Genomic DNA, 25,339 nt, shown 5'->3' with positions numbered 1-25,339 from the left:
TTGATGCCTTCCCATCTGCCGAGGAAGCTATTCAAGAGACTGGGCCCTGTTTTGTAGAACAAAGGGGTCTTTTATAAAGAATAATGTGAATATATATATGGCACACTAGATGTCAGTTTGTTGGCTCCTTCACCCTTACAGAAATCTGATCTTGATCACTCACATCTTTCAGCAGGACACACAGGGCCCACTACGACCAGGTAGCATGTCCTTAGTTGGTTCTTTTGGCCAGAGAGCTACCAGCTAATCTTCAAAAATACTCCTTGGATGACCCCATGTGTCAAAAGACATCTTGGAATAAATTGTATAAGGCTCCCTACAGACCTTACCTATCATAGATGTTCCCTTCTCTAGCATTTGGATGAACTTGGTAGGTCCTTAAGTTAGTTGAAAGCCAGGCACCACTGTTAGTCCTACTAGATTATGCTACTCACTTTCCCGAGGCCTTACCTATGAAACTGAGCACCAAACATCACATTTTGTGACCGCAAGTATGTCAGGAGCAGGGTAGTTTGGGACGTTGGGAGGAGGTCGGTTTGGGACGTTGGGGGGAGGTCAGTTTAGGACGTTGGGAGGAGATCAGTTTAGGACGTTGGGAGGAGGTCAGTTTGGGACATTGGGAGGAGGTCGATTTGGGACATTGGGAGGTCATCGGTTTGTGATGTGGGAGGAGGGTGGGTTGAGATGTAAGGAGGGTGCTGGGCTGTGACATAAGGAAGAGGGTTGGTTGAGACATCGGCAGGAGGGCGGGTTGAGACGTCGGGAGGAGGGCAGGTTGAGACGTCGTGAGGAGGGCGGGTTGAGACGTCGGGAGGAGGGCGGGTTGAGACGTCGGGAGGAGGGCGGGTTGAGACGTCGGGAGGAGGGCGGGTTGAGACGTCGGGAGGAGGGCGGGTTGAGATGTCGGGAGGAGGGCGGGTTCAGATGTCAGGAGTAGGGCGGGTTCAGATGTCGAGAGGAGGGCGAGTTGGGACTTTGGGAGGAGGGCGGGTTGAGATGTCGGGAGGAGGGTGGGTTGAGATGTCGGGAGGAGGGCTGGTTGGGACGTCGGGAGGAGGGCGGGTTGAGGCGACGGGTGGAGGGGCAGAGTGAGATGCTGGGGGGGGAGGGTGGCTTGAGAGGTCAGGGGGAAAGGGCAGCTTCAGACAATGGTAGGAGGGTGGATTGAGAAGTCGGGAGGAGGTTACCTTGAGACGTAAGGGGGCCAATTAAAAATATTGATCACTCCCACAAGCATCTAAAGGAACACGTGGAATCATTAATATTGTCAGGTTGACACTGCAACCTGACCAACTGATTGTACTAAAAGCCATGAGGAAGACCTCGGGAATAATGGTTGAAACATGTGTTGGCAATCCAGTAATAATTATATACACTGAAATCGGAGTAGTGATTTCATTGAGAGAAGCATATGTTTTGAGGATAAGCCTCTTTGCTTTTCTTAAATAAATTAGGGGGGTGCTGTCACAGAAATCTGGTTGTTGTATACATTCTCCCCCCACCGCCTCAACCACTTACTGACTCAATTGCCACCTGACACCACGCACAGAATCGACCTTTGCTGATGGCAGCAAATTGCTTTGGAAGATACCACTTTACTGGATCTATGCCACTTCTCACCTCCACCCCTGTATTTGTGAAAACTGTTTCCAAATCAATCTATTGCTGAGGAAGTTTGGGTCTTGGAAGTGTTCGCTGGGTACGCAGTGCTAAGTCTTGAGACCCTCTGTTTGACAACATTATGCAAAGCTACGCAGGTCTCTCTGATCACAGTCCAGGCTGCCTTCTTGCTTTTCTGAAGGCCACGCTGATTGTTGCTGGACGGATTGGGTGCTCATGATGTTTCTAGTGTCCACAGCAACGGTTCAGAATAGGCCGCGATAAAAGCAGGAAGGTCTTCTCAGCAGCACAGAGTATTTGATTATTCAAGTAGGATGGTGGGTATTGATATTAATGTCAGTTTATACTTATGTTTTGTCAGCTCGGATTCTTGTCACATTGCAAATACTGAATTTGTGGTCACTTTACAGGCCTATTTCTTTGCCCCTGTCTGGTTCTTTGAAGACCCTTTAGTGCTTAACACCAGATGCACAGATCCTTGAATTGGATGGCTGGGCGTTTATTTTGCTAAGCCTATTCACCTTAACATCACTGCTGAGAATACTTAGTTGGGGCTTTGGTTGTTGTTTTAGTTTTTTTCTTTGTACCATTTTCCTTGTCGATCTGTGCCATATCCGGCAAACCCAAATCCAAGAGATTGTAGCCTGGTAAGAAGGCAACTTGGAAGTCAATCTTCAGAAAGCACACTATAACCGTCAAACAGCAAAAGGCTTCCAGGCGACTATTAAGTGGGCTCCAAGGAGCCACAGTGCTCATTATTGTGACAGAAGCTTACACCTGTATGATAATCCTTCTTTAATTCGTGCTCCCTCGAATTGTGAGCTGCTCTCCTCACTGCAGAACCATCTATCAAGGATCTCCCACCAAGCGTGCGGGCAATGGTTGCTGGCAGTGTAACATCATGCCTGAATTCATTGTCCTCTTTGGAGGCTGTTGAGACTAAAGTTTTAACCAATCTTTGCCCGCTTATGGCTAGCGCGCTGAACTCTGATAGCGCATCTACCACCAGCTTTTCCATTGGAAGCAATGCTAGGGACGGGTTTGTTTGCAGCCCAGCAATTGTTGCCGTAAACCTCAGGCCCCATAACCTTCGGATTAATCCTTGCCAGAAGCTTTGGAGCACTATAGACAGCCTTTATGGTGTTAACTGTCCACATCGTCAAAGTGCCCCCTTGAGTTATCCCTGTCACGACGGAAGAGGATTTGCTTGAGAAACCTGTGTTGCTGACAATGCAGGCATTGGTAGAAGGCAAAGAAGGCTTAAGCCATAAGGATGGGACTCATAAGCATAGTTTTATCCAGCACGCTCAGGATTCTACTTTTCAACGAAGGGGTTCTACTACTCCATCTTTTTCAGATGTGTGCGCTGATTATCTTGTGGGGCCTTTTTACATTGATAATAACAATCCAAGCAGTGCACAGGTTCCTTTTATAAATCATGAAGGTTGCCTTGGTTCCCACTCTGAAAGGCCATTCTCAGCTTCACACTGGGATCACTTTTCAAGTAGCACAGATTGCTCTATTTCTTTGATTTGAGGCAATTTTAAAAGGAATTAAAACTGATCTACCTGCCATGAGCAAAGAAAGGAAATCTGATAGGGTGCTTCTCGAAAGAAGCATTGTTGCAATTGGCAAGCTTTCGGCATGCCTTCACCGGAATAATGCTGACAGGTTCTCCTCTGCTTGCACACGCCCGACTGCTGAATTTAATGTCTGCAGGTTTGCTGTGTCGGAAAAGAGGGTGGATGCAGCCTCTCAGACATCACTCTGTCATTGCTATTGATAAGGCCATGCCACAATGAAAACATGTCGAACTGGCTGCACAATATAGAACAATCTAGACAAAGAATAACATATTACAGTAAAAAAAATGCCAGGCCACATTTAGACATACCCAGACTGGTTGCACCAAAATGCTAGTCGAAGCAATAACACTTATTGTTGTTTTTTCACAGATGCCCAGAAAAATATATGTCACATTAAAACACAGCTTGACTGGCAGCACACAAATGCCAGTCTATCCAGGTAATTACACTAAGCATGACTTCTTTATCAGAGATGCCCAGTTAAAAAAAGTCAAGGCAAACTAAGAAATGACTAGACTGGCAGCACCAAAATGCCGCTCTAGCCACTAATACCATATGTCATGCCAGCTTACCCTGAACATGGATGACCATTATGATTTATTGCACAATGCCTGCCTCACCCCACACCTCCACACAACCCCTCTCCCTCCCGCATCCAGTCCCTACCCCCAAAATTAGCTCCCCAGCCCAGAATTACCTCAACGTCCCTCTTCCTTGTCTCAGTACTTAAGTCTCAGGCACCTTGCCTCATAGGTAAGTAGTGGGACGAGGAAGACTAGGGCTAGGAGTAATGAAGATTACAATTAAGTAAACATGGCATTAAACGCAAGCAGTCATGCAACAGCAGTGTTCTGACTGGGCTTCAGCCCCCCCTGGAATTGTGGGCTATGTTGACTCGACCTGGCTGTGTTCTGATTACCTGTGCAAGTCCTGCGTTAATCGATGCATGTGCTTATATCATACATGAAGTGACAGACTGCAAATAACCTGATCAGAAGCAGAATTCGTGGAGGAGCAGAGAAGCTTCCACAGCAACCCTTGCACTCCCCTTTCCTACAATGTAGAATGGGGAGAGCAGTGGTCATAGGGAAACCCTCTGGGGAAGAGAACCCTACTTGTCAGCTTCAGGAACACTTCTATAGGAGGGTGAACCTCTTCAATTGGTCTAAGGCTGGCACTGTACTCTCCTTTCTTCCTACGTAGTCAGTAGCATGGAGCCCCGATGTGGAATGTCTAGCGGTGTTGCGCTGGGTAGAAAGAGATATACAGAGTTTAATGAGAGGCTGCTGTGTCAAGATACGTGAAAGCGTAAAAGCGTGGAATGTGCCAGGGATTCCTAAAGAGGGAATGGTATGCATGAGTCAGACGAGCCGATCTGCAGAGTTTCGCTCAGTCTAATGAGAACAAGGAAGGATCAAAGTGAGGGACAGCAAATCAAGATCTCTTGTTAGTAGAATGACAGAAAGAGGATCAAACTTACGAGCATCTGTCTCAGCTAGTTCTACTTGGCAAACTCGTGGTGACAACAAGTAAGACAGACACTTGTGATCACAGTTCAAGAGTGTTTATTGAACAATGAAAGTGGTTTGCGGCTTGGAAAACCACCTCATCTAAACCTAAATCTAAGATAGGGACAGGTGTCGACCATCAAATGAAAAATATGGCAATCCTAGTGGCGTCAAAGTCAAATAAAAGGAGCCTATACTAAGAAAACATATTGCCAATTCCTTACGCTAAATACAAAGGGTGAAGGGTTAAGTATCAAGAAAGAAAGAAGTGTTCTCAGATGACAAGTCAGGAGGCGGTGGCCTGTGTCTCCCTTCCCCACGGTTTGAGCATGGGGTAAGGTTGGAGCTTAGAGCTTGTAGCACAGTATGGTCTCGGGCATCTACAGCACGAAACAACAGTTCCAATGGCAGTTGTCAGGCCCGTCGATTGCCAAGTCTCATTTCCTCTGGAAGTCTCTCGTCTTCAGGCCTGATGTGTTTAAGCAACAAAAACAAAAGTTCCTTTAAAAAATGAAAGTTCCCTAGTTTAATAACTGTTCACCCCTGGGCTGCCCTCTTATAGGCTGACCCTTCTCATTGTTATTCCAAAGTTCAAATACAGTGATGACTTCATCCCTGGGTCCCCCTCTTCTGGGTTGACCCTTCACATATCATTTGCCACATAAAGGTTGGATGAGAGCTTTGCCCATGGACCTCCCTCGGTCGGGCTCGGGCCCCTCTTGACTGCTAGTTCTTGGGTGATAGCTCCTTCTTTCTCAATAGTATTTTTTTGCAACAGTTCAAATAGGGTGAGGACTTCACCCCCGGACTCCCCTCTTCCAGGCTGACCCTTGCTCAATTGTTCTTTGCATCTTATTCTTTTTTCATTAAACTTTGGGTGATAGCTTAACTTCTAGGATCTCCCTTGTTCGCTCTCAGACCTCTCTCGACTGCCAGCCCTTGGGTGACGATTTCACTCCTGGATCTCCCTCTTTCGGGCTCGGACCTCTCTCGACTGCCACTGTTGTATTAGCTTCACCCCAGATCTCCCTCACCAGGGCTCTGACTCTTCTTAGCTTCTTATTTACCATACAGGATTCACTTTCCTTGCTTTCATAGGGAACAGGGAAACAGGGGTTCTGCAAAATGGGGCTTTGAGATGCCATAGGGTTTGGACTTCTAGTTGGTTTATCAGAGGTGTAGGGTTGAAAGGACATTACTAAGGGATCGTCTATGGGTGGAAGGGAGGTAGGAATTAAATAACCAAAGAAGACCGCAGGTAGTTCACCCCCCCCTCTTCTTCTTCCTCCTCTGTAGAATACGGTGTTTCACCCTGTGTATTCCCCCTTGCATTACCCCGGGTTCCCCTATCCAGGGCATCCTCCCCCACTGGTCCACCCCCAGGAACTGTATCCTACAGCGATGGCTGTGTCCTGGCCACCTGAATAAGGGAGTTTTAAGGTCTTACTGGGAGAATACCCTCAGGTTTCTCACTGCAAGTACTGGGAAAGAGTGCTATGGAAGCATGCTGTATGGTTGCTGGTGCTAATGCACATGTGCTGCTAGCCCAAGCTGGCAAAGGCAGCTCTGCAGTGCTCACAGCTAGCTGTGCTGGTGGCACAGCTGTATTGTAATCACTTTCTTTTCTGGCTAAAAACTTGCTGCTTCGTGGTAGTAATAGCAATACTTCTCTGTGCGGCCTTGCACCCCCAAGTTGCAAGCTGGGCCAGTTTTCCATGTGCATACCTCCATTGCAAGGATTGTTTGGCCAGGTGGCTGTTAGCCCCAGTTCTGAACCTGATAAAGACTATAAATCTGACTGCAGGGTATGATATTTTATTTTTATCGCGCTCATATACAGGTGTTTCAGAGCACGACTAGGCAAGGGAGGGGAACAGGGGAGAAACAGCATAACAAAACAACAATCTTACTAGGCCCAGTGACATTGAGAACGCACAAGTGCATGGCAAAGGGAAAATGGAAAAAAGTGCATGGAAGGGGGAGAGTGGAAAGTAAGGAATATTATCACTTGCATGATTCATGGTTTGAACCTGTTAATTCAACTCCATCGCTGATCCAGCAGTTAAAACAACAGTTTGTCAAATCATTGATTTAAGTAAGAATGCTTGGAGCATGCACTCCAGAACCCAAATATCTTACTCCCAAGTGCTCTCTCAAAGCTAACAACTGAGGAGTTACAAGGTGTCTCTGAGTTATACCCCTTCATTGTGCCTCTGGTGTTGGTTAGATACTCGTTGATTTCCTGGCATATTGGAGGGGTTAACAATAGACTGTGTGATGTAGAATAGCTTACTTTTTTGAAGACATTTTATAGAGTTTGTCTGCAGGAGAATTGGATGATAGATGATTTTAGCTTGGGTGACATTTTGTTTTTTTCAGTAAGGGCAATAACGTCACCACCGGGCGCCTAAAGAAAGGTATAGTAACACTCATTAGCAAGTCACTTCCCTTTCATTCAGAAAGAGTTATGAATGAGTGCAACCAGGTTGTTTCTTTTGTGAGACACCTGGAGGTGTCTCACCCGCTAGTCCCCTGGGATCTGTCATCCAGGTGGCCAGGACACGTCCATCATTTTTGGATCCAGTTCTTGGGGTGGACCAGTGCGGGAGGATCACCTGGATGAGAGGTCTACGGGGAGTGGAGGTGGGACACTGGAGGGTGAGATGCGGTATCCCCTTCCTTGTAACACCTTTTCCCCATCCTACCAGGTAGGATAACTATGAACTCAACCACTGCCCTTTCCCGACACAAACATTTTCTCACGGATGGTTCACAGTGAGCGACAACGGACGAACACCAGAGCCTGACATTCCCAACACCCTGGTCAGGCAATTACGGATTATTAGACACACCTGATTTCCATCACACTTCCACAAATGGATAAAAAGCGGAGCAGGAAAACCCACTCTGAGCAAGGCAAAACACATGGGGAAAAAGCAGTTCCAAGATGACAGTTCAATACAAAGAGAAAGACGGCAAGACTGGAGAGGGTCGCAAGGATGGAAGCACCCTTGGCCTATGAAGACTGTTACTTTCATGACCCTTGGAAAGAAAGAAACCCAAGACCAGGAACCTAAGGCTGATCAACCGGCACAGTTGTGGTTACACAGGGTCTTCCGAGTCAATAACCAATGCGAGGTGGAGCAATTTCCGATATGGTACTGGTCCCTGGTTCCCACAACAAAGCAGCGTCCGAAAAGAAAGCACAGCCGGTGAGTCTGAGAGACTGATACCAAACCAGCTTGTGTTTTGAAACAAAGTTACCAGCGGCAACATTGTATAAAGAGAACAGTGTATGAAGCGTTTGGGAAAAGCGACGTTAATACAATTGAAACCTAAAAGAAATAGTTAAACTTTGTAACTGAACTTTGAGAAACCAACAAAAGATAGCATACATAGAGTGGTCTGGCACCACGTGGGTGCTCATTCAAAAGTCTCTATTGTGTATCCAACGGATGAGTGTGAGAGAAATATTGAGATCGAAGTGTTCATGCAATGGGTCAAGCTAAACCCTGTGCACATTCGAAAATCTTTGATAGTTTAAAGTAAATCCGAATTGGTCCGAGCCCGGCTGAAGGAGACTAATTTGAACCTTGTTTGAAGGGGATCTGAGCCCAGCAGAGGGGGATCCAACATTGAACATTTGTGCTTATGAAAAGGATCTGAGTCCGGCAGAGGGGGATCAAGGGTGAACATCAAAGTTGAATGTTGAAGAGAACATTTGTGTTGTTTCTGGTACACCAGGCCCTCTGAGTAAAGAGACCTGTGAGAAAAAAAGAGACTTGGACACAGAAGGTCCTGAACTGGGAAAATGGAACTGTAGCCTTTTGCTGCAGAAGCCAGAGTGTGTGCTTTGCTTGAGTGACTCGCCTTGCCCCGTGCTGAAAATGTGGGGAAGGGAGGCCAAAGGCCCGAGCACCCTGACATATTATTTTGTGAGCACTTCTTTCTTTTTCATGAACATTACCCTATATTATTTTGTAACTTAGTGGTAAGGATTGGCAATAGTTTTTTTTTTAGTATAGGCCCTTTTAATTTGACAAGACTCCACTAGGACTGCATTGTTATTATTTGATGGTCATAGCTTGCTACCATCTGTATATTTAGCTTTAGATAGGCGTTTACCACACCCTTGAAAAAGTTCAATAAACGCCCTTGAACTGTGGTCACTTGTGTCCTCTTACTGTTGCCACCATGCGTTCCTTACATGTGGTATCAGTAGTGGGATGTGACTCAATTGAAACAAATTGGGGAACCCTACAATTTCAGAAGCTTGGTCATAGATCCTCCAACCCCTCCGTTGCCATGAAAGTATCAGTAGGCTTCGATATCTGTAGCAGTGGAGAAGCTACTATCCCTCCTTGGAAATGAGGAATGATCTCCACAGACCTAGTTTTGACATCCCCTTTTGGGTTTTATATAAGATTGGCCCCAAAACCAGGCCTGGCCTGGCATTTCGGCATAGATGTCCTAGCATGCATCATACATCCTGACTTCCGGGGAGACATAAAGGTTCTCTTACAGAACCATGGTGAGATCCCATTTGAAGTTAATCATGGGGACAAAATTGCCTAGGAATTCTTGAAAAAGCTCTATTTCCTAATTTTAATGAAAGTAAACTAGAAGAAACGGAAAGAGGTACCTTAGGCTTTGGGGAAGCTGATGAACCATTGAATACTGAAGAGAAATGGGGAGAAGAACCTACCATCTATCCTGACGTAGCCTTCACCCAATGAAATGACCCAGCTCTTGCAGAGGATTTCTTACAAGCATTTCCTGAAGGAGAGGGTGTAGACGAGGGAACCCCTTTCTTATTTTTAAAGCAAGGACTGCTATATAGAAAAGAAACATCTACAGAAGACTCGAGTAAAACCCATTTAGTAATCCCCAAAAACCCACCGAACGATTGAGATTGCACATTCCCATCTGACTGCAGGCACACATCAGCGGGAAGTTTTACTGGCCAGGTATCCATGCAGATATAAAAACTTTCATTCAGACATGTGAAATATGTCAGAAAACCAGTACTTCCATCCCCTTGCCTGCCCCTCGGAACACTTTGGCAATCATAGAAATCCCTTTTTCAAGAACCGGGATGGACATTATTGGACCTTTAGACACATCTAGATTGGCTATAACAAATATGTCCTTGTGATGTCGATTACGCGACTAGATGCCCCGAGGCATTCCCTATGCAGAACAATACCACTCAGCAAATTCTTCGATTTATGCGCTGTGATGTTACAAATGAGGGTTACAAGCAACAAGGAAAAGGCTCAATTAAGGTTGCATTGTATTTTATGAAAAATCATGTGGATTTCAAAACAAACCCAAATATTTATAATACATTATCAGAGATTTAGAATTCTATGGCAAAGGCTAGGTTTTCTTGGTACTCCAGAGGTTGCACATTATTTCACAAGAGGGTCCTGAAAAGAAACATCCTTCAAGACCTGCATGTAGGAAACCAATACAAGGCAATACTTTTCTCTAGCACAGTATAGCTGGAGAATCGGGCAGAGTTGTTGTCGCGCATAAATAAATGGCCTCCTTTGATTCTTTATGCCAAGTTACATGTCAACTCTGAATTGAGATGAAATATTGGTGACCTTAAATCCCCAGACTGCAGGAGATTAAGCTGGGGTGAAATGGTTAAGTTCTAATAAGGAATGTCCTTGCAGTTCAGAATTTTGAGCAGATTTGTCACTTTGTTTTACTACGTCATAGATATTCTGATTTACTGAGCAAATTGATAAAGGCCCATATCATTTTAAACATCATCAGGGCCAGTGCTGAAGCTCTGTTTTGTTAATTTCAATGACTCACGTATTATGTACGATATAATTTATGAATTTATAAAGACTAAACTTTTTAGACGCTTGGATTCTATATAATAAGGTTATTTATTCTGCTTTAACAAAGATTGTTTTTATAGGTCATTTTGTATTTTATTATTGTGTATTTCTGTTTGGTTTGTCTTCTTGTTAATGGAGAAATCCGAATAAAATATTGACTGTTCCTGTCACCGGCTAATCTTTTCTTGCACATTTGACTTCCAAATTGATATTGTTTCTCTGGGTACAACACATGCTAAATCGTTTCCACCACTATCTACTTACAATCATACCACACACAGGGCTTGGCTGCTACCAGCCAGCACTCAACATCTCAGTATTAGTGTCTGTCTTTCCCTCTATCCCACTAACAGCCTAACCCACCAGAGCCTTCTTCAAGGGCCACACATAGCAAGGCCTGCGAATTGCCAGAGATGCGCCTTGCAAGACCACTTTACATTACCTTATATACATCATGTGCTCCAGGTAATGGAGAGAAGTAGACACATGAGAGGGAAAATGAGAGTGCAGATTGGACAAAGTGCGATTAGCCTGTTCAATTCTGTTCCCAAATGGGCATAACTAACACGATTTGTATTATGAGAGGGCAGAAGAGATTAGAAATAGGAAGAGTGAAAGATGGTTGAAGATGGCTTTTGGGGTTAAAATATTAGGCACAGCAGTAGCAGGAAAAACATGCTAAGGATGATAAAGTAGGCTAGATAGTGTTAGCCTTAGATAAAAGGTTGGGTATTATTTGGAATCAATTTTATTGGAAGATTGGAATGCTGCAGTGTATGACAAATTAAGGAACGACGGAGGCATAACATCAGATGCATTTTAGGTTTACTTCTAATATTTTTTGACCTTGTGAGGGGAGTTAAAGAATGACTGGATGGAAGCAGCCAGTGAGCGCGGTTGGGTGCGAGAGGTTTAAGCTGTGGAGGCTTGATAATCTAGAAGATGCAGTAGAGGTGCCAGGAGGGTTATGAACTATTCCCCATGTGGAAGATCTTGTCAAACCAAATGGTGAAGTGACCAGATTGCATAGAATACCACAGGTGGGGTTGGTGAGTGGTTACATATAAATTAAAATGTAATATGATTGTATAGAGCAGTTGTTGCAAGATTCCTCCTGACTCTAAGCAACGCAATAGGCAGTGTTCTTTCCCAATATAAAGTACTTGGTTTGTCCACCTTGTAAAGGATGGTGATCTGAGTAGGCTCTGTCAAGATTCAAACCTATGTTCTATTGATATCAGATCTCTGAAATGAGTCATCAACTTATTGAGTTCTGGTGAGGATTGCGGCATAGGAAGTGCACCTGTGGAGGGAAACTAATACAGAGAATAGCAAATAATTCAGTAGCACAGGGATGATGTAAAAGAGGAATGGAAGTATCTCAGACTTGGATAGTAAAGTAGTTCATCATGGCGAGATGAAGATTAAAGTCAGACAAAGAGAGGGTGGTAACATGGAAGTTGACTAGGTTTCTAAATGTTAAGTCTTATCAGAAAGATAGTGTAGGAGATTTTGTCTTATTGGGGTAAATTCAGGATTTGGTGCTATTTTCTTACTGTAAAAATATTGGTGGTAATTTTGCGGTAAACTAGTCTTACATTTAGAGTGGGTCTGGTATCACACTATTTTAGTGACCATACCTTGATAGCTATAATTAGTGGTATCTTGCTTTGCAGTATTTTCAGAATTTTCTTATTCCTGTGGTATAGTGGTGAGCATGTTTTTTTTAATACTATCCCATTCTAAAACAAAAGTTTCCTTTCTATTAGAATACCTTCTAGTTGTCTGTAGAGAGCCCCAGACTTAGACACTTCAGAGAACCCAATGAGTTTATTCAATGTGCCACCTATAGTTTGTGGCTGGTATTACTGGCTTATGTACATCCAGTAACCCATGTGCCAGATTAGGCCCTCCTTCCCATCAGCATGCAAGGAACGAAACTCATTACATTGCACATACATCCTTTACCTTGTAGATATTTAAAGGCATGGTCTAGTAAAAATGTTTATTTAAAAAATAGATAGGCAACATAAAAAAAAATACTAGCATTCTCTTTTTTAAAACTTCCTATGTAAAATGTTGAGCTATTCAAGCTCAAAATTCGCAAAAGCAAGCACATGGGCGCATCCATTTAGTGAAATGGAGGCCCTCCTGTGCTGGCTTTTGCTTTTGCGACACTAATGAAGGAAAAGCCAGCCAGCTGTAGTAAACAAAAGCTACCGCTGGGTGGCTTTCCCTTCATTAGTGCTGTACACGGAGGACAGGGACCGGAGACCAGAGCAGGAAAGCTGCAGCTGAATCTCGGTAAGTGCTATTTATTTTTTTTTTAAAATAAGCACTAGCTGCGTTTTTTTTTCTAAGTTTTCCGGGCTGGAGGAGCCCGGAAAACTTAGAAATAAAACTGCAGCTTTAAAAACGTATTTGTTTGCGGTCGCTTTTGAAGCGACCGCAAACATAAATACAACGTTATTGTGTTGGAAAACGCTGCGGTTTTTCTTTCCAAGTTTCTCAGGCTCCTCCGGCTCGGATATGTATTTCTATGTTTAGAAAAGATGGCTTGCAAAGTACACAAACCATATTAAGGTACGCACACAGATATATAACATGCATATATTTGTGTGTGTGCATACCTTACGGTTTGCCTACTTTTCAGGCCATTTTTTTTTAAACATTTCGGTTTTATAAAAGATGGCTTTTAAAGTACACAATTCAAGCCATCTTTTATAAAGCTTTGACTACGGACACAATTGTCCGTCGGCAAAGCTTTATAAAAGATGGCTTGAATTGTGTACTTTTCAAGCCATCTTTCATAAACCTCGAAAAATATCAAGGAATCCCCAGGTTCGCCGAGGGTTAAAGACGCCTCGGCGACCTGGGGAAACAAAGGGACAGTAACTGCCTCTGGTGACCCCTCGCGCGAAAGGTTACCAGAGGCAGTTACTATGACTTACAGAAGTGGCAGCCAGGCACAGCATCGCTGTGGTTGGCTGCCACTTCTGTCAAATCGCCTGACTTCATGGCAGGCGCATCTCCGGTCGCGGCTGCTGCCGCGACGGGATAATGCATCCCGCCAATGTTGCGTGCGGTGGGACGGGGGCCCCGGCAGGGCCCCGGCTCAGTCCCACTTTTTGGAGACTGCCGGGGCCCGGCCCCGGCAGGCCCCGTCCCACTTAAAGCCCTGCTGCCGGTACTGACCATGTGATGCTGTGAGGCTGCGCTGATTATTGGCAGATTCAATTCGTGTGAAACCTCTTTAACATCTTACATTTCTACTCCTTAAAGAAATCCCTTAATTCACAACTTTAAAAAATTGGCCGTAACATTCTCCCACTTCAAATTCTTATCTGGAGCACTGAGGGTATGCGCTTCTAGAGAACTTCCGGAGTTCTTAAAGGAGCAGTCGCTTTCTCTGATCTTCTTTGCACGTGCTTCCATAGATCCTTGGTCCTTTCACTAAAAGAACTCCAAGCCCATCTATCCAATTGAGTCTGCACGGTTATCACTCATGCAACCTGGATGCAAGCATAGCCAAGTGCCCTAACTGGCAGGTGGTCACATGCAAGCCCTCAGGCCGGTCAACTGATCGCACACATCTGAACAATGCTCCGAGACGTGAACTCACTTTGGTCTCTTGATGAGAAAACGATGTTTTATATATCAAGAAAAAGCAGTGTGGAAACATTTGTTGAGTTAATATACTCAACTGCCAACAGATGTGCACCCGTCAAGGAACATGGGGCCTCATTACCAGTTTGGCGATGCAGTAGAAACGTGGCTGTAATTTCACCTGCAAAAATCGACAGATTTACCACGCGGTATTGCTGCCCACTGTGAATCCGACAGCGACTGCTCATTATGCCGTGGTAATGCCACTGGACCGAGCGGCTGTAAACGGGTTGGCCAGTAAATCGACAGATATACCACCCATTCTACCACCAAACAGGTAATGAGGCCAATCGTGTTTGCGTAAATTTAAAAACAAATGTGCATGGCACTGTGCCTGTACAGTGCTCATTATTAAAGGGACAGATTTGTGGGATAAAGCGTTCATGGATGGGACATCACCATTTGGATCTGTTTTTCGATGCACATTCAATGACCGAGTGACCCTTTGGCAAGCAGAAGAAAGCGGCAGGGATGCTGCATTGGCGAGGGCCCCTGCGCACACCTTTCATTTTGAATGTTTTCTCTTTCTCCGCAGGAAGATCTGCGACCCGGGGCTTACTTCCTTCGAGCCCGAGGCACTGGGCAATTTAGTGGAAGGAATGGACTTTCACCGGTTCTACTTCGAGAACGGTAGGTTTTTAATAACGCCACCTTCATCCCCGCCTGGAGATCAGTGAGCGCTCCGCGGCTATATATTAAAGGTCACCTGCAGGCTGAACCTTAGCGCACTTTATTTGTGCTCAGCACTACCTGTGTGAGTGAAAGACATTTAGTAAAAGGGAAAATTGTGACCACAAAATGCAAAAATCTTTACACATGCACATTATTTGTATTGTTAATAAATCAATAAGAAATCGGAAATGAGATCATGTGTGCAAATGTATACACTTTTTTAGACGTGTACCAGAAATGTTCACAGAGAAGTCACATGTCACAAGTTAGATGGACGGGACTATAGACAGTCGCCCCAGGATATTGTAGCATCAAATGAAATGTTTAGCGCTAAAAAATGAAATTTTCTAGTACCAAATTGTATTTTTTGCTGCCTTTTTGTGGCACAGCTTTTTATTTGTCTGTACAGTGTATGAGAGCCAGGGTGTGATTATTAGCACTTTTGGATGTTACTTCTATCATGTAATCGAGAGAGTCCCAGATGTCCCAAGCTTGACAGTACAGTGTTGGTTTTGCTCTTTTTTTTGCTTAATGTGCGTGACTATTTTAGCTTTCATATTTTTTGTTGTAATGGTGTACGTGTATCCCTTCAATAGGTGCCAACTTTTAATTAATTGTACACACACTGAATCCTTAACCCAAATTCTTTAAAAGTATAATGATTTGGCGCAAAGCCCTGTAAACCGCTTAAAGTAGTTAGTTGAAGCATTGCATTCATTTTTAAGGTGTCTAAAGGTACATTTGTGTACATTGTTTTATTGCACAGTAAGTGTTGATATTACGAAAGCACAGAGATAAACCTGCCAGAATTGTAACATACAAACAAGTTGTGCATGCAGATCCCCTGGAGAGCTACATATGTGTACCAGGCCCTATAGGAGCAGAGATAAATGTTTTCCGACGCCCAGAAGTGGTCTACGTGCAAAGAATTTGCTCAGTATGGGAATATTAAAGCCTGCCAAAACTAATGAGTCAGGCAAAGCACTGCCCATTTTATTCTTCTAAAATCAGTACTCCATTAACACTCTTATTTATTAAACACACGCCAAAAATAGCTATGCTATTTTCAGAAATTCATGGCATTTTTAGTGCATGTACACATTCTAAGTGTTGCACGAAAAGTACCAGAAAGCAACATAAGAACCTAAAAGCTTGCAACTGCCAATTATTTCACAACTTGAGATCTCCATCAATTATCCTCCAGGTTTTGCTAATTTCAATAATTTGGTCCACTCCACCCAATGATGTGCATGTGATTTTATGGGATGGTGTGTGCAAGGTAGTGGGTGTGATTGCACTTTTACCAGCTTGCCAGAGGGCAGAGTATGTGCATGCTAGTGTGTGAGAGTGTGTGCGCAAAGGGTGCACGAGTGTGGATGTGTGCATGTGAGTAAGGCCAGCGTGACAGCAGTCTGTGTGTGGGGAATGTGATGAACGTGGCACATGGGTGAGTGCCATCACAGGGGAAGTGCATTGTCCGAGTGGCGGCATCAAGAGGAACATGGGCGGAGAGACACTCAGGGTTTCGGCCAGGCATTGCCAGATCAAGGATTTGAAAGGATGGACTTCCTGGCACTCCCCCTTGATACAGTCTAGGAGAAGATGGATATTATGAAGCACTTTTAAGTGTTACAATGTTGTCCTTCTGCTCAATTATTCTCATTTTATGCCCCTTTCTCCTCTTTGCCGAGCCCTCATGTGTTTGTCATGCGATTACTTGCTCCCCTTTTATCTTCCTCTTTTCTCATTTGCCTTAATAACGTGTGCTCTCCCTCTATTCAGTGTCCCTTCACTAGCTCTCTTTCACTCCCATCTATTGTCCCTTCCCACTCTCTCTGACTCTTAACAGCTTTCTCTGCTTGATCATGCATTTCTTTGATGCCTCACTAGTTCTGCTTCTTTATTTGCATCACTCTTATTCACTTACTTCTCCCTTTTCTCTCCAGTTCACCCTCCTTCTAGTTCTCTCGCCATCTAGTGATTTTATTTTCCCTTTTACTCCTATTGTCCATTATTTTATTCTGTTTCATCTCTCCGACACACTCCTTTCACTTAACATTTCTATGACTTTTTTTCTATGTTTTATTTTGGTCTTTTGCTTTTTATCCATCTCTCTTGTCTTCCCATAGCTCACTTGCATCTTCCACTCTACTTTTCCTGTGATGTTTTGCTTTTGCCCTGCTCTCTCTTTCATCACCATTTCACATTCTTTAGAACCCCCCCACCACCTCTGTCTGTCTGCCCAACCCCAAACCCTTTTTTATTTTAATTGACTTTGTCCACTTTCCTTTTTCTCTAGGGGAACGCTTTGCATTTTACAGCTTATAACTGATCTTAATTGTTTAGTGACACTTAAATAAACAAGCGGCCAAACTGGCAAATCAAACACAATAATGCCTTAATTTGTCACGTTGTCCATTAGTTCTTATAACAGTCACTGGAGATGTAAAATGGTGAGCTCTAAACTGTAAAATGCAATGTTTTTGCCTGAGAGAAGTAAATGGAGATGGACAGGCTATTCAAAAACAATGTAAGTGGGAAAACAGGATGTCAAATGCAACACCTTGGAGGCTGCTCACACACAGCAGGGAGCTCTAAAACACTTGAGCTGTATTGCAAACAGCATCCAAGAGTATAGCGACAAACAGCTGATTTTGTGGGGGTTTTGCAAAGTGCAAAATCACTAGAACATGGATCTTGTGTAATCGGCCGAATTACCAACAAAATCGATTACCATTACCACCACTCTGTGAATTGGGCTTACCACTGGATTACGAGTAGTGGAAGGGTGTTGTAAATCCCCATTGTTGTAGTCCATAGCACTCCATGAGGATTTGGAGGCTTTACTGTGAATGGTAATTCTGCCGATTTTAAAATGGAGGATCTACCTCCAGCCTAATGCCAGCTCATTATGGCCAAACTCTGAATTTGGCGGTGCAGTAAAAAAAACAGCCATAATTCCATTACCACCACAAAAAGTTTCAGTAAGTGGATTACCACCAATTTATTCCTGCACCTCCAAACTCGTGATGAGGCCTAGGAGACAGTGAAAGCGAAAGTGACTGTTTCATCTATGAATACAGCAAGAGTAATACATTTTCCATAGCAAACAAGTCTTGTCCATGTAAATCATACCATCACCAATTGCTCATACTTCTAATCTGCGGCACCACCGTCAGTCCACACAGCTTCACCTTAAACACCCATACCAGGCCAAAGTGTATATGCACCCAAAGAGTGCTTTAATGAGTGCTGTGTTCCAGTCCTTCACTTTCCTGCAATTCCAACAAGTCATCAGAAAGAGAGGGTATACAAGGAGTGAGCGAAAGATGGGAACAGAATGGGAGGGGCAGTGAGGGAAAGAAGTGACTAAGAGGAAGGGAAAAGAGGGGGCAGTGTGTAGTGAGAAAAAGGGGGGCAAGAAGGGAGGGAAATAGTGGACCTCCAGTGCTCTCTCTGCAGATGTACAGATGGCAAGATGTTTTAGTGCACCAGGGGTTTGGGGGTGTGATGATAAATACTACCTCTGAAGATTTCTTTCTAGTGGTTCAGGAAGAATACCGAAAGGACCCCAGATGTTATCAACTGGATACGCTAGAAACTATTTGGAAATGGTCAAGTTGAACTTCCACCTTTTCACCCTACCTTCAAATAAAGAAACCTCAGGCGCAGGTTAGGGCAGCAATGGGATATTTCAAGTGTTCCCATGTCAGATGGGGGGTATCCCATACAAGAGGAAATTCCAGTTGACATCTAAGAAATGGCTTCTACTCAGTACAGTTGTAGAAGGAGTTTTACTAAATCGGACTCTTGTCTCTCCCTCTGTCCCCATTTTCTATCTCCCCAAATCCACCCTAAATTGAAAGTGCCCTCAGCTCACCTGATATAATTATTATGCTGTTTATTCACCTGACACGCATCAAATTCCTGTGAAAACATCACAGCATCTCAAGAAACTACTGCGAGACGGTACTTTTATCATGAAAAGATGAGAACCAAGTATATATTATTTTTGGTAAATTTAATTTGATTGATTTTGAAATAACATGGAAAGATACCAACAAGCGGGAGGTGTTTGCCTTCAGCACATGTTTCCAACAGGGGATCTTTAAACTGTTCAGGGGTCTCACTGTAGGGAACATCTTGGAGAGCCGTACCGGGTTGTATTGCCGCTGATGCAGTAATTTCACACCGTGGAGTTTATGCTGACAAGCTATTGATGTTTTGAATGCCCTCCTACACATAAACTTGCAAAGGTGAACGTCCAAGTCTAGGCCCAAATCCCTTTCACATCTCTGCCGCAGTCCCTCAAATGCATCCCCCTGATTTTCTATCAGTGCTCTGTAGAGCAATGAGGTGAGACCCTTCATCTCTGTGTGTCCATCTAGCACCTTCTCTACTGATGTGAGGCTCTTTCGATCTTATCTCTCCAGTGTTATGCTGTAAAGACCCCTTTCAATCGGAGATAGAGGCGCACCGACAGCCTTCCGAGACCTAGACTGGCCTCCAACTCCTGCAGCCTTAGCTCCCTTGTACCCATGGTTGCCCAATCCTAGATAGTCCAGCCTCAAACCACTTCTGGTATATCTCTGGTTCTGGAATTTCGTCCCGTACTGGGGGTGGGAGGGGCAAATGTGATTCAACAGGGAAGGCCATGTGGTAATTCCTCAACCTCCTGTGCCATTGGCCCAAACCTCCCAATAAACACCAAGAAATGGTTACTCTCCGATTCTCCTCGGGAGTCACCCCCTTGGGACCTAAAGCCATTCCCCCACCGTGGCCGGGCGCATCTGGTCATTTTCAAGGTAAACCCACTGTTTGACCAGGTCCTCCCGCAGATGTGGGACCATCACCAACATTTGTGCCACTTTGTAGTATAGCATCAAGTCTGGGAGCCCGACTCCCCCCTTGTCTTTGGGTAATATCAGGGTATTGTATCCCACCCTCGGTTTGTGGCCTTGCCAGAGGAACCTCACCATCCGGGCCTTGGCCTCCCTCGTGAGGGACTCCGGGGCCCTTATGGGCAACATTTGAAAGAAATACAATATTCTCGGGAGAAGGTTCATTTTCAATGCGTTTAGCTTTCCCATCCATGAAATCTGCCCCTTACCCCAGCTAGTCATGTCGTTAAATAGCCAGTGAAGGAGCAGGGGAGGGGGTAACCCCCAGATACTGTATGCTCTCTGGTTGGATTTTCAATACCAAGGGCCGGAGAACCTCAACATCCCTCCGGCCATCATCCGCAAAAGGAAACATGACTGACTTTTTCCTGTTCACCTTGAAGCCCGAGAAGGTCCCATATGCCTCGATTTATTTTTTACTAGGGCCGCCGGGGTTGAGCTCATTGGATTTACCAGGTGCAGCATGACATTGTCTGCATGAAGCCCCACCTTGAATTCCCTCTCCCCCACCTTGATTTCCTCTCCCCCACTTTGATTCCCTCTACTTGGGGGGAGTCTGGCGCAGTCGTTCAGCTAGCGGTTCCATTGATAATGCAAATAAGAGTGGCGCGAGGTGACATCCCTACTGTGTGCCCCTCCTTAGTTTGAGGGGCCTCGTCAATCCCCCATTGGCTGCAACCCGTGCCATCGGGGCTGAATAAAGCATCTGTATCCCCTTCATGACCCTTTCTCCAAACCCATACTTACGCATGACTCTGTAGAGGAAGCCCCAGTCAACCCAGTCGAATGCTTTATCAGCGTCGAGGGCGACCAATACGGGATTGCCCTCTTCCTTTGCTGCGATCTCCATCAGGTGGAGCGTTTTGTGCACTGTCTGCTCCCTGTCTTTCCCGGATGAATCCTACTTGGTCAGAGTGGACCCATTTTTTCATGACCCCCTCCATCCTCGTGGCCAGCACCCTGGTGAAGATCTTGGCACCCACATTGAGAAGGCATATGGTGTGATTATTATTTACAGCTCTTTGGATCGCTCCCTGGCTTAAGTATGACTGTTATCAGTGCGCTACCAAACAATGGGTGTGCCCTCCCTGTGGTCAGGATGTTATTGAAAAGCCTGGCCATGTGCTGAGCTACAGTGCCCGAGAACGCCCTGTAGAACACTGCCGTGTACCCGTCGTGCCCAGGGACCTTCCCCAGTTTTAGCCCACTAATCACCTTAAGCACCCCCTCCTGGGTAATCAGTGTCTCCAGGTCTTCAAACTCCCTGTTGCATAGGATCAGCAGGTGCATACCACTAAGATACCTCTCCAGTGCCCCTCATCAACCTCATTTTCTCCCTGTACAACAGTTCGCAGAACGTGGCAAATTCCTGCAAGATGTCTCCTGGGGTGGGGCGCAGGCACCCTCCGGAATCTTCGACTGCAGTCACCTACGTCAGCTCTGTCCCTACAGCATAGTTGCCAACAGGGTGTCCGACTTATCACCTCTCTCATAATATCGCTGTCTGAGGGACTGCAGGCCTGAGACCACCGTTCCCACCTAGTTCTTCAACTCCCTCAGTTTTTCCCTTGCTAGTTGTAGTTTTTATCCTTTGTCCCCCTGCCCAGTTCCCCGGCCTCCAATTCACAGATCTCAGACCTGAGCTTCTCTATTCTGTGGGTCCTCACCCTTTTCTTGGCGGCTCCCTCTCGTATCAGGAGACTACTCTATGTGGCATGTGCGCCTCCCAAATCTCAAATCTTTCTGAGTTCCACCTCCCCAGTGTCGTTGAGGCTAGAGTATTCTTCTATCGCCTCTTTTATTTCCCCAGAAACGACAGTGTCCTTTAGTAGCATTTCATTGCAAGGCCAGAGGGATTCTCTTGTTCTGAGGCCCTTCAGTGAGATACCCATGTCAACCATATCGTGGTCAGACCAGCTAATGAGGGTTAGCTCGCTTGTTATGACCTTTTGCCCATGTAGATGTTGTATGAACCAATAATCGATTCTTGTTTTTCACCTGTGAGATGGGGAGAAAAAGATATAGCCCCTGGCGGCGGGGTGGAACCCCCTCTACACATCGACCAGGCCCTGGTAATTCATATATCTAAGGAAGCCCTGCCCATCCTGTGCCTCCTATTCCCCATCTGACCATCACAGCGGCTGTGATCCATACATCTGACAGCCCACATGTTTATGTCCCCTCCTAGCAATAATAGTCCCACTGTTTGGCTGAGTATTTCCCCGATGACCTCTTTAAGGGACTGGAACTGACCCGTGTTGGGGCAATATACTGTTGCTAGGATCACCTGTGCTCCCTCCAGGTTCCCAGAGACCACCAAAGCTCTCCCATCTGCCTCCTTCTACACTTGTGGTTCTCCCAGCCTAATTCTACGAGCAAGGAGGATGCCCACTCCGCCCTTCTTGATGGGTCCCGAGGCCCAGAAGACCTGCCCAATCTGGGCCCCCAATATGCGACATTCCTACCCCTTCACCAGCCTCGTCTCCTGAACCATTCAAATATCTAGTTGCCTATTGTGAAACTCCCTACCCGTCAGGGTTCGCTTGATAGGTGTATTCAGGCCCTTAACGTTCAGAGTCCCTACACTAAGTGCATCGCCCTGGCCTCCACTATCAACGTGCGCCATTCTGATTTTCAGACCAATCTCCCGACCCCTCAAAAGTGTGGTAACTCAACTGCTCAAAAACTGTTCCCCAACCAACCCTGTCCCACCCACTCCCCTCCCACGCCCTTACCCTCTGAAACTTCCATTGGGTTTGTGAGCCCACACTTGGGAGCCCCCATAGCCCACCCATCTGCTTCACCCCCCCTGCTCTCCCCACACCCACCCCCTTCCTTGTCCCCTCCCTCCATTCCCCCTGAACCAGAGACGACCACCTTACTTCCTGAGACGCCCACCTTGTGAATGGGCCTCCAAGGGCGACTAGTGCTTCTCCATCCACCTTAACTAACTCCTCCCTTCCCCCCCCAGTTACCCCCAACACATCACTTCAGGCCACCTTGTACCTGCCTGTACATCAGTCTGGGGGTTTATGGTTTTGTTGGTGGTGGAGTGTTGAGCTTCTTGTATTTCCTGCCCTCAAGCATCCTCTTCCTAGTGCGTAAGGAGCCCTTCAGGACATGCAAAACCTGCTGCACCTCCTGGCCACTGTTGACCCGGTAGTCCTCTTCACCTCTCTCAAAGGACAGCACGAAGGGGAAGGACCAACGGTACCTAATTTCCTTATCCATCAGCCATTGAGTCAGGGACCACAGTCTCTCTGCCGGGAGAGGGTGAGGCCCGATAAAACCTGGAAGACCTTGACTGTGTCTCCTTCAAACTGAACACTGCGCAGTCACTTGGCCTTTTCTAGAACCTCCATCTTCTCTATGTCCCTGAGGAAATGGACCACTATTGACCTCAGCCTCTGCCTCCTCCACCTCCTCCTCTGTGGGCTCTTTCGAGCCGGACATCTTAGCCAGCATCTCCCAGGAAGAGAGTATTGATCAGGCCTTGAACCTTCCTCCCAACGTCCGCCGCCGTCTCTCCCTTCTGTTCTTTCACCCCAAGAATGTGCAGTTTGTTTCGCTGCTCTCTATTCTCAAGGTCATCCAGTTTTAGCAACGTGTCCTCCTCACGGGACTCGAGGTCTGTGAGCTGCGCCTCACCTCGTACTTCATGTCCAAAAGGTCCACCAGTAGGTGGTTATTCTCCATCCCTTCCAACTTGTCCTCCAATTTATCAACCCTACCCTTAAGATCGCAGATGGAGGCTTGGATATCCTTTCGAATGGACTTGATCTTCTGTAGAATGTCTTTCAGGTCATCCCTAGTCCAGGCTGGTGCTCCACCACCCTCCGACCATTGTATCTTCCACCCTCGGGGTGTCCCCAACCTTATTATCAGACTGTCTCTGTAAGTGCTGCAGGGATGCGACTTCCGCCAGCCCACTCATCTTCTGTAGGGTTAGGCTCTCTCCAGCTTGCCCAGGTGTCACAACGCCCCCATCAGGTCTGGTCAGGACGTGGCCCCAGATGTGTCCCTTATGCCCGTTCACCCCGCAGTGGTCCACCTTCGTGTTTCCCCCTTCTCTCTGCCATTCAGGACTGATGGTGTCCACCGGCTCCGGGACCCCAACCCCCACTGCGGGCCTCTATATCAATGTAGGCCTAACTGCCTGCTTCTCTACGTTCACATATGAAGGGGGCACTGACCTCCTGCAATGCTGCTCTCACCAGCTCTGGGTCTGCAGTGGAGCTCCAGCTCCTCTTGGGGTGGGGTGGCCTTTGTCGGCGCAGCCCCTGCTGTCACGGTTAGGCTGAACCACACCCGGAATTGCGCCAAGACCGGCCTTCTGCCCTGTTGGCCTCCCCTCGGCAGGGACTGTGCGCAGGGGGCAAGCAGAGGTCTGCAGGTGGTCTGCCTTTACTCACAGGCACACTGCAGGAAGAACTTCACCTCGGCTAGGTAGTGTGCTGCGACTGGGCCCGGTCCTCCACCCAGCTCCCCATTTCACTGTGTCCTCTCAACGCTGCTGGACTGGTCGGGCGGAACCCCTCTCCCACCCTACTTCTCCAGGGCCTTTCTGCGCTCTTGGTGCATTAATCCCTGGTTCCGGTCAGGTCTACTGAAAGCTGTGGGACCGCAGAGCAAGGGAGCGTACGTCACACTGTGTGGGTGCGTGAGGGTCCTGGGCTTCACAACTCTTTCCCTTTGTGCCATTTCAGCACTCCGGGCCTCCCGCAGCTCCACCCGCTCTGTCAGAGTTGGGCCACCTCCACACCTGCAAGGTGTCAAGATCCGCTCTGATAGCCGACTCCAACTATGTGTAACCGCCAAAGACACCAGGTTTGCTTTTCAAACGACCGGGGGGAAGCCACAAACGGTTTTCATGGGATGGTACGTGGCGGAGATCTGTCTTCATGCGACCATCTTCGTCCGTGCCCACTCATGGTCTCCAACAAAATATTCCTCGAACTCTCCAGCTCACAAATTTGTCCTGTTTCACCCTTCTCTCATCCATCCAGAGGGCACAAATCCCCTTCATCCCCTCCTAATATTATTTGAAGCATGTTCTTTTTGCTGTTTGTGAAGGTGAATAGCAGGCTTTCATTTCTGAAAAGGCTCACTTGCTGCAATGCACGATGGGGGATAGATGGGATTTTGGTGTTGGGGCACCCCCTTTCCTGCCAAATGTTTTAAAAATGATGCTAAATGGATATGCACCAAACCACCAAAAGGCATATCTCCACTGCTTTGTGCTCAACTTGTTGCAAATTTGTAGCAAATCCACCAAGTTTTGTAGGCTGTGTGCCTGTTCAATGAAAGAACATTTTCTTTATCACTTTATACCTTTTAAACTGTTAGATGAATCTGCCCCAAACTTTCCAATTATTTCGGGGCTGGGCCATGAAAGAACCTTTGGAAAATGTCATACATCCATGCAGATACGTTCAATGAGTCAAACGTCATTAGCAAAATAATTTTTGCAAAATCAATAGAGTTTCTGTTCCTAACAATAAGTAATATATTGCCTTGTACTATTTAATTTG

General features: G+C 46.1%; 1 protein-coding gene across 25 annotated transcripts in view; it reads left to right on the top strand.

Annotated features, from left to right (window-relative positions):
* Nucleotides 1–25,339, top strand: part of CAMK2D (calcium/calmodulin dependent protein kinase II delta) — a 1,139,541-nt gene that overhangs the window by 1,062,487 nt on the left and 51,715 nt on the right. For all 25 annotated transcript variants that reach the window (XM_069631027.1, XM_069631047.1, XM_069631025.1 and 22 more), the window contains one exon: nucleotides 14,771–14,865. In XM_069631027.1, the coding sequence (XP_069487128.1) occupies nucleotides 14,771–14,865 (95 nt within the window). The remainder of the gene's footprint in view (nucleotides 1–14,770; nucleotides 14,866–25,339) is intronic.

The sequence above is a fragment of the Ambystoma mexicanum genome, chromosome 6q, assembly GCF_040938575.1.
Source record: "Ambystoma mexicanum isolate Mex_15411 chromosome 6q, UKY_AmexF1_1, whole genome shotgun sequence".
Classification (NCBI taxonomy): Eukaryota; Metazoa; Chordata; class Amphibia; order Caudata; family Ambystomatidae; genus Ambystoma; species Ambystoma mexicanum.
This window is presented reverse-complemented; position numbering and strand designations above follow the sequence as displayed.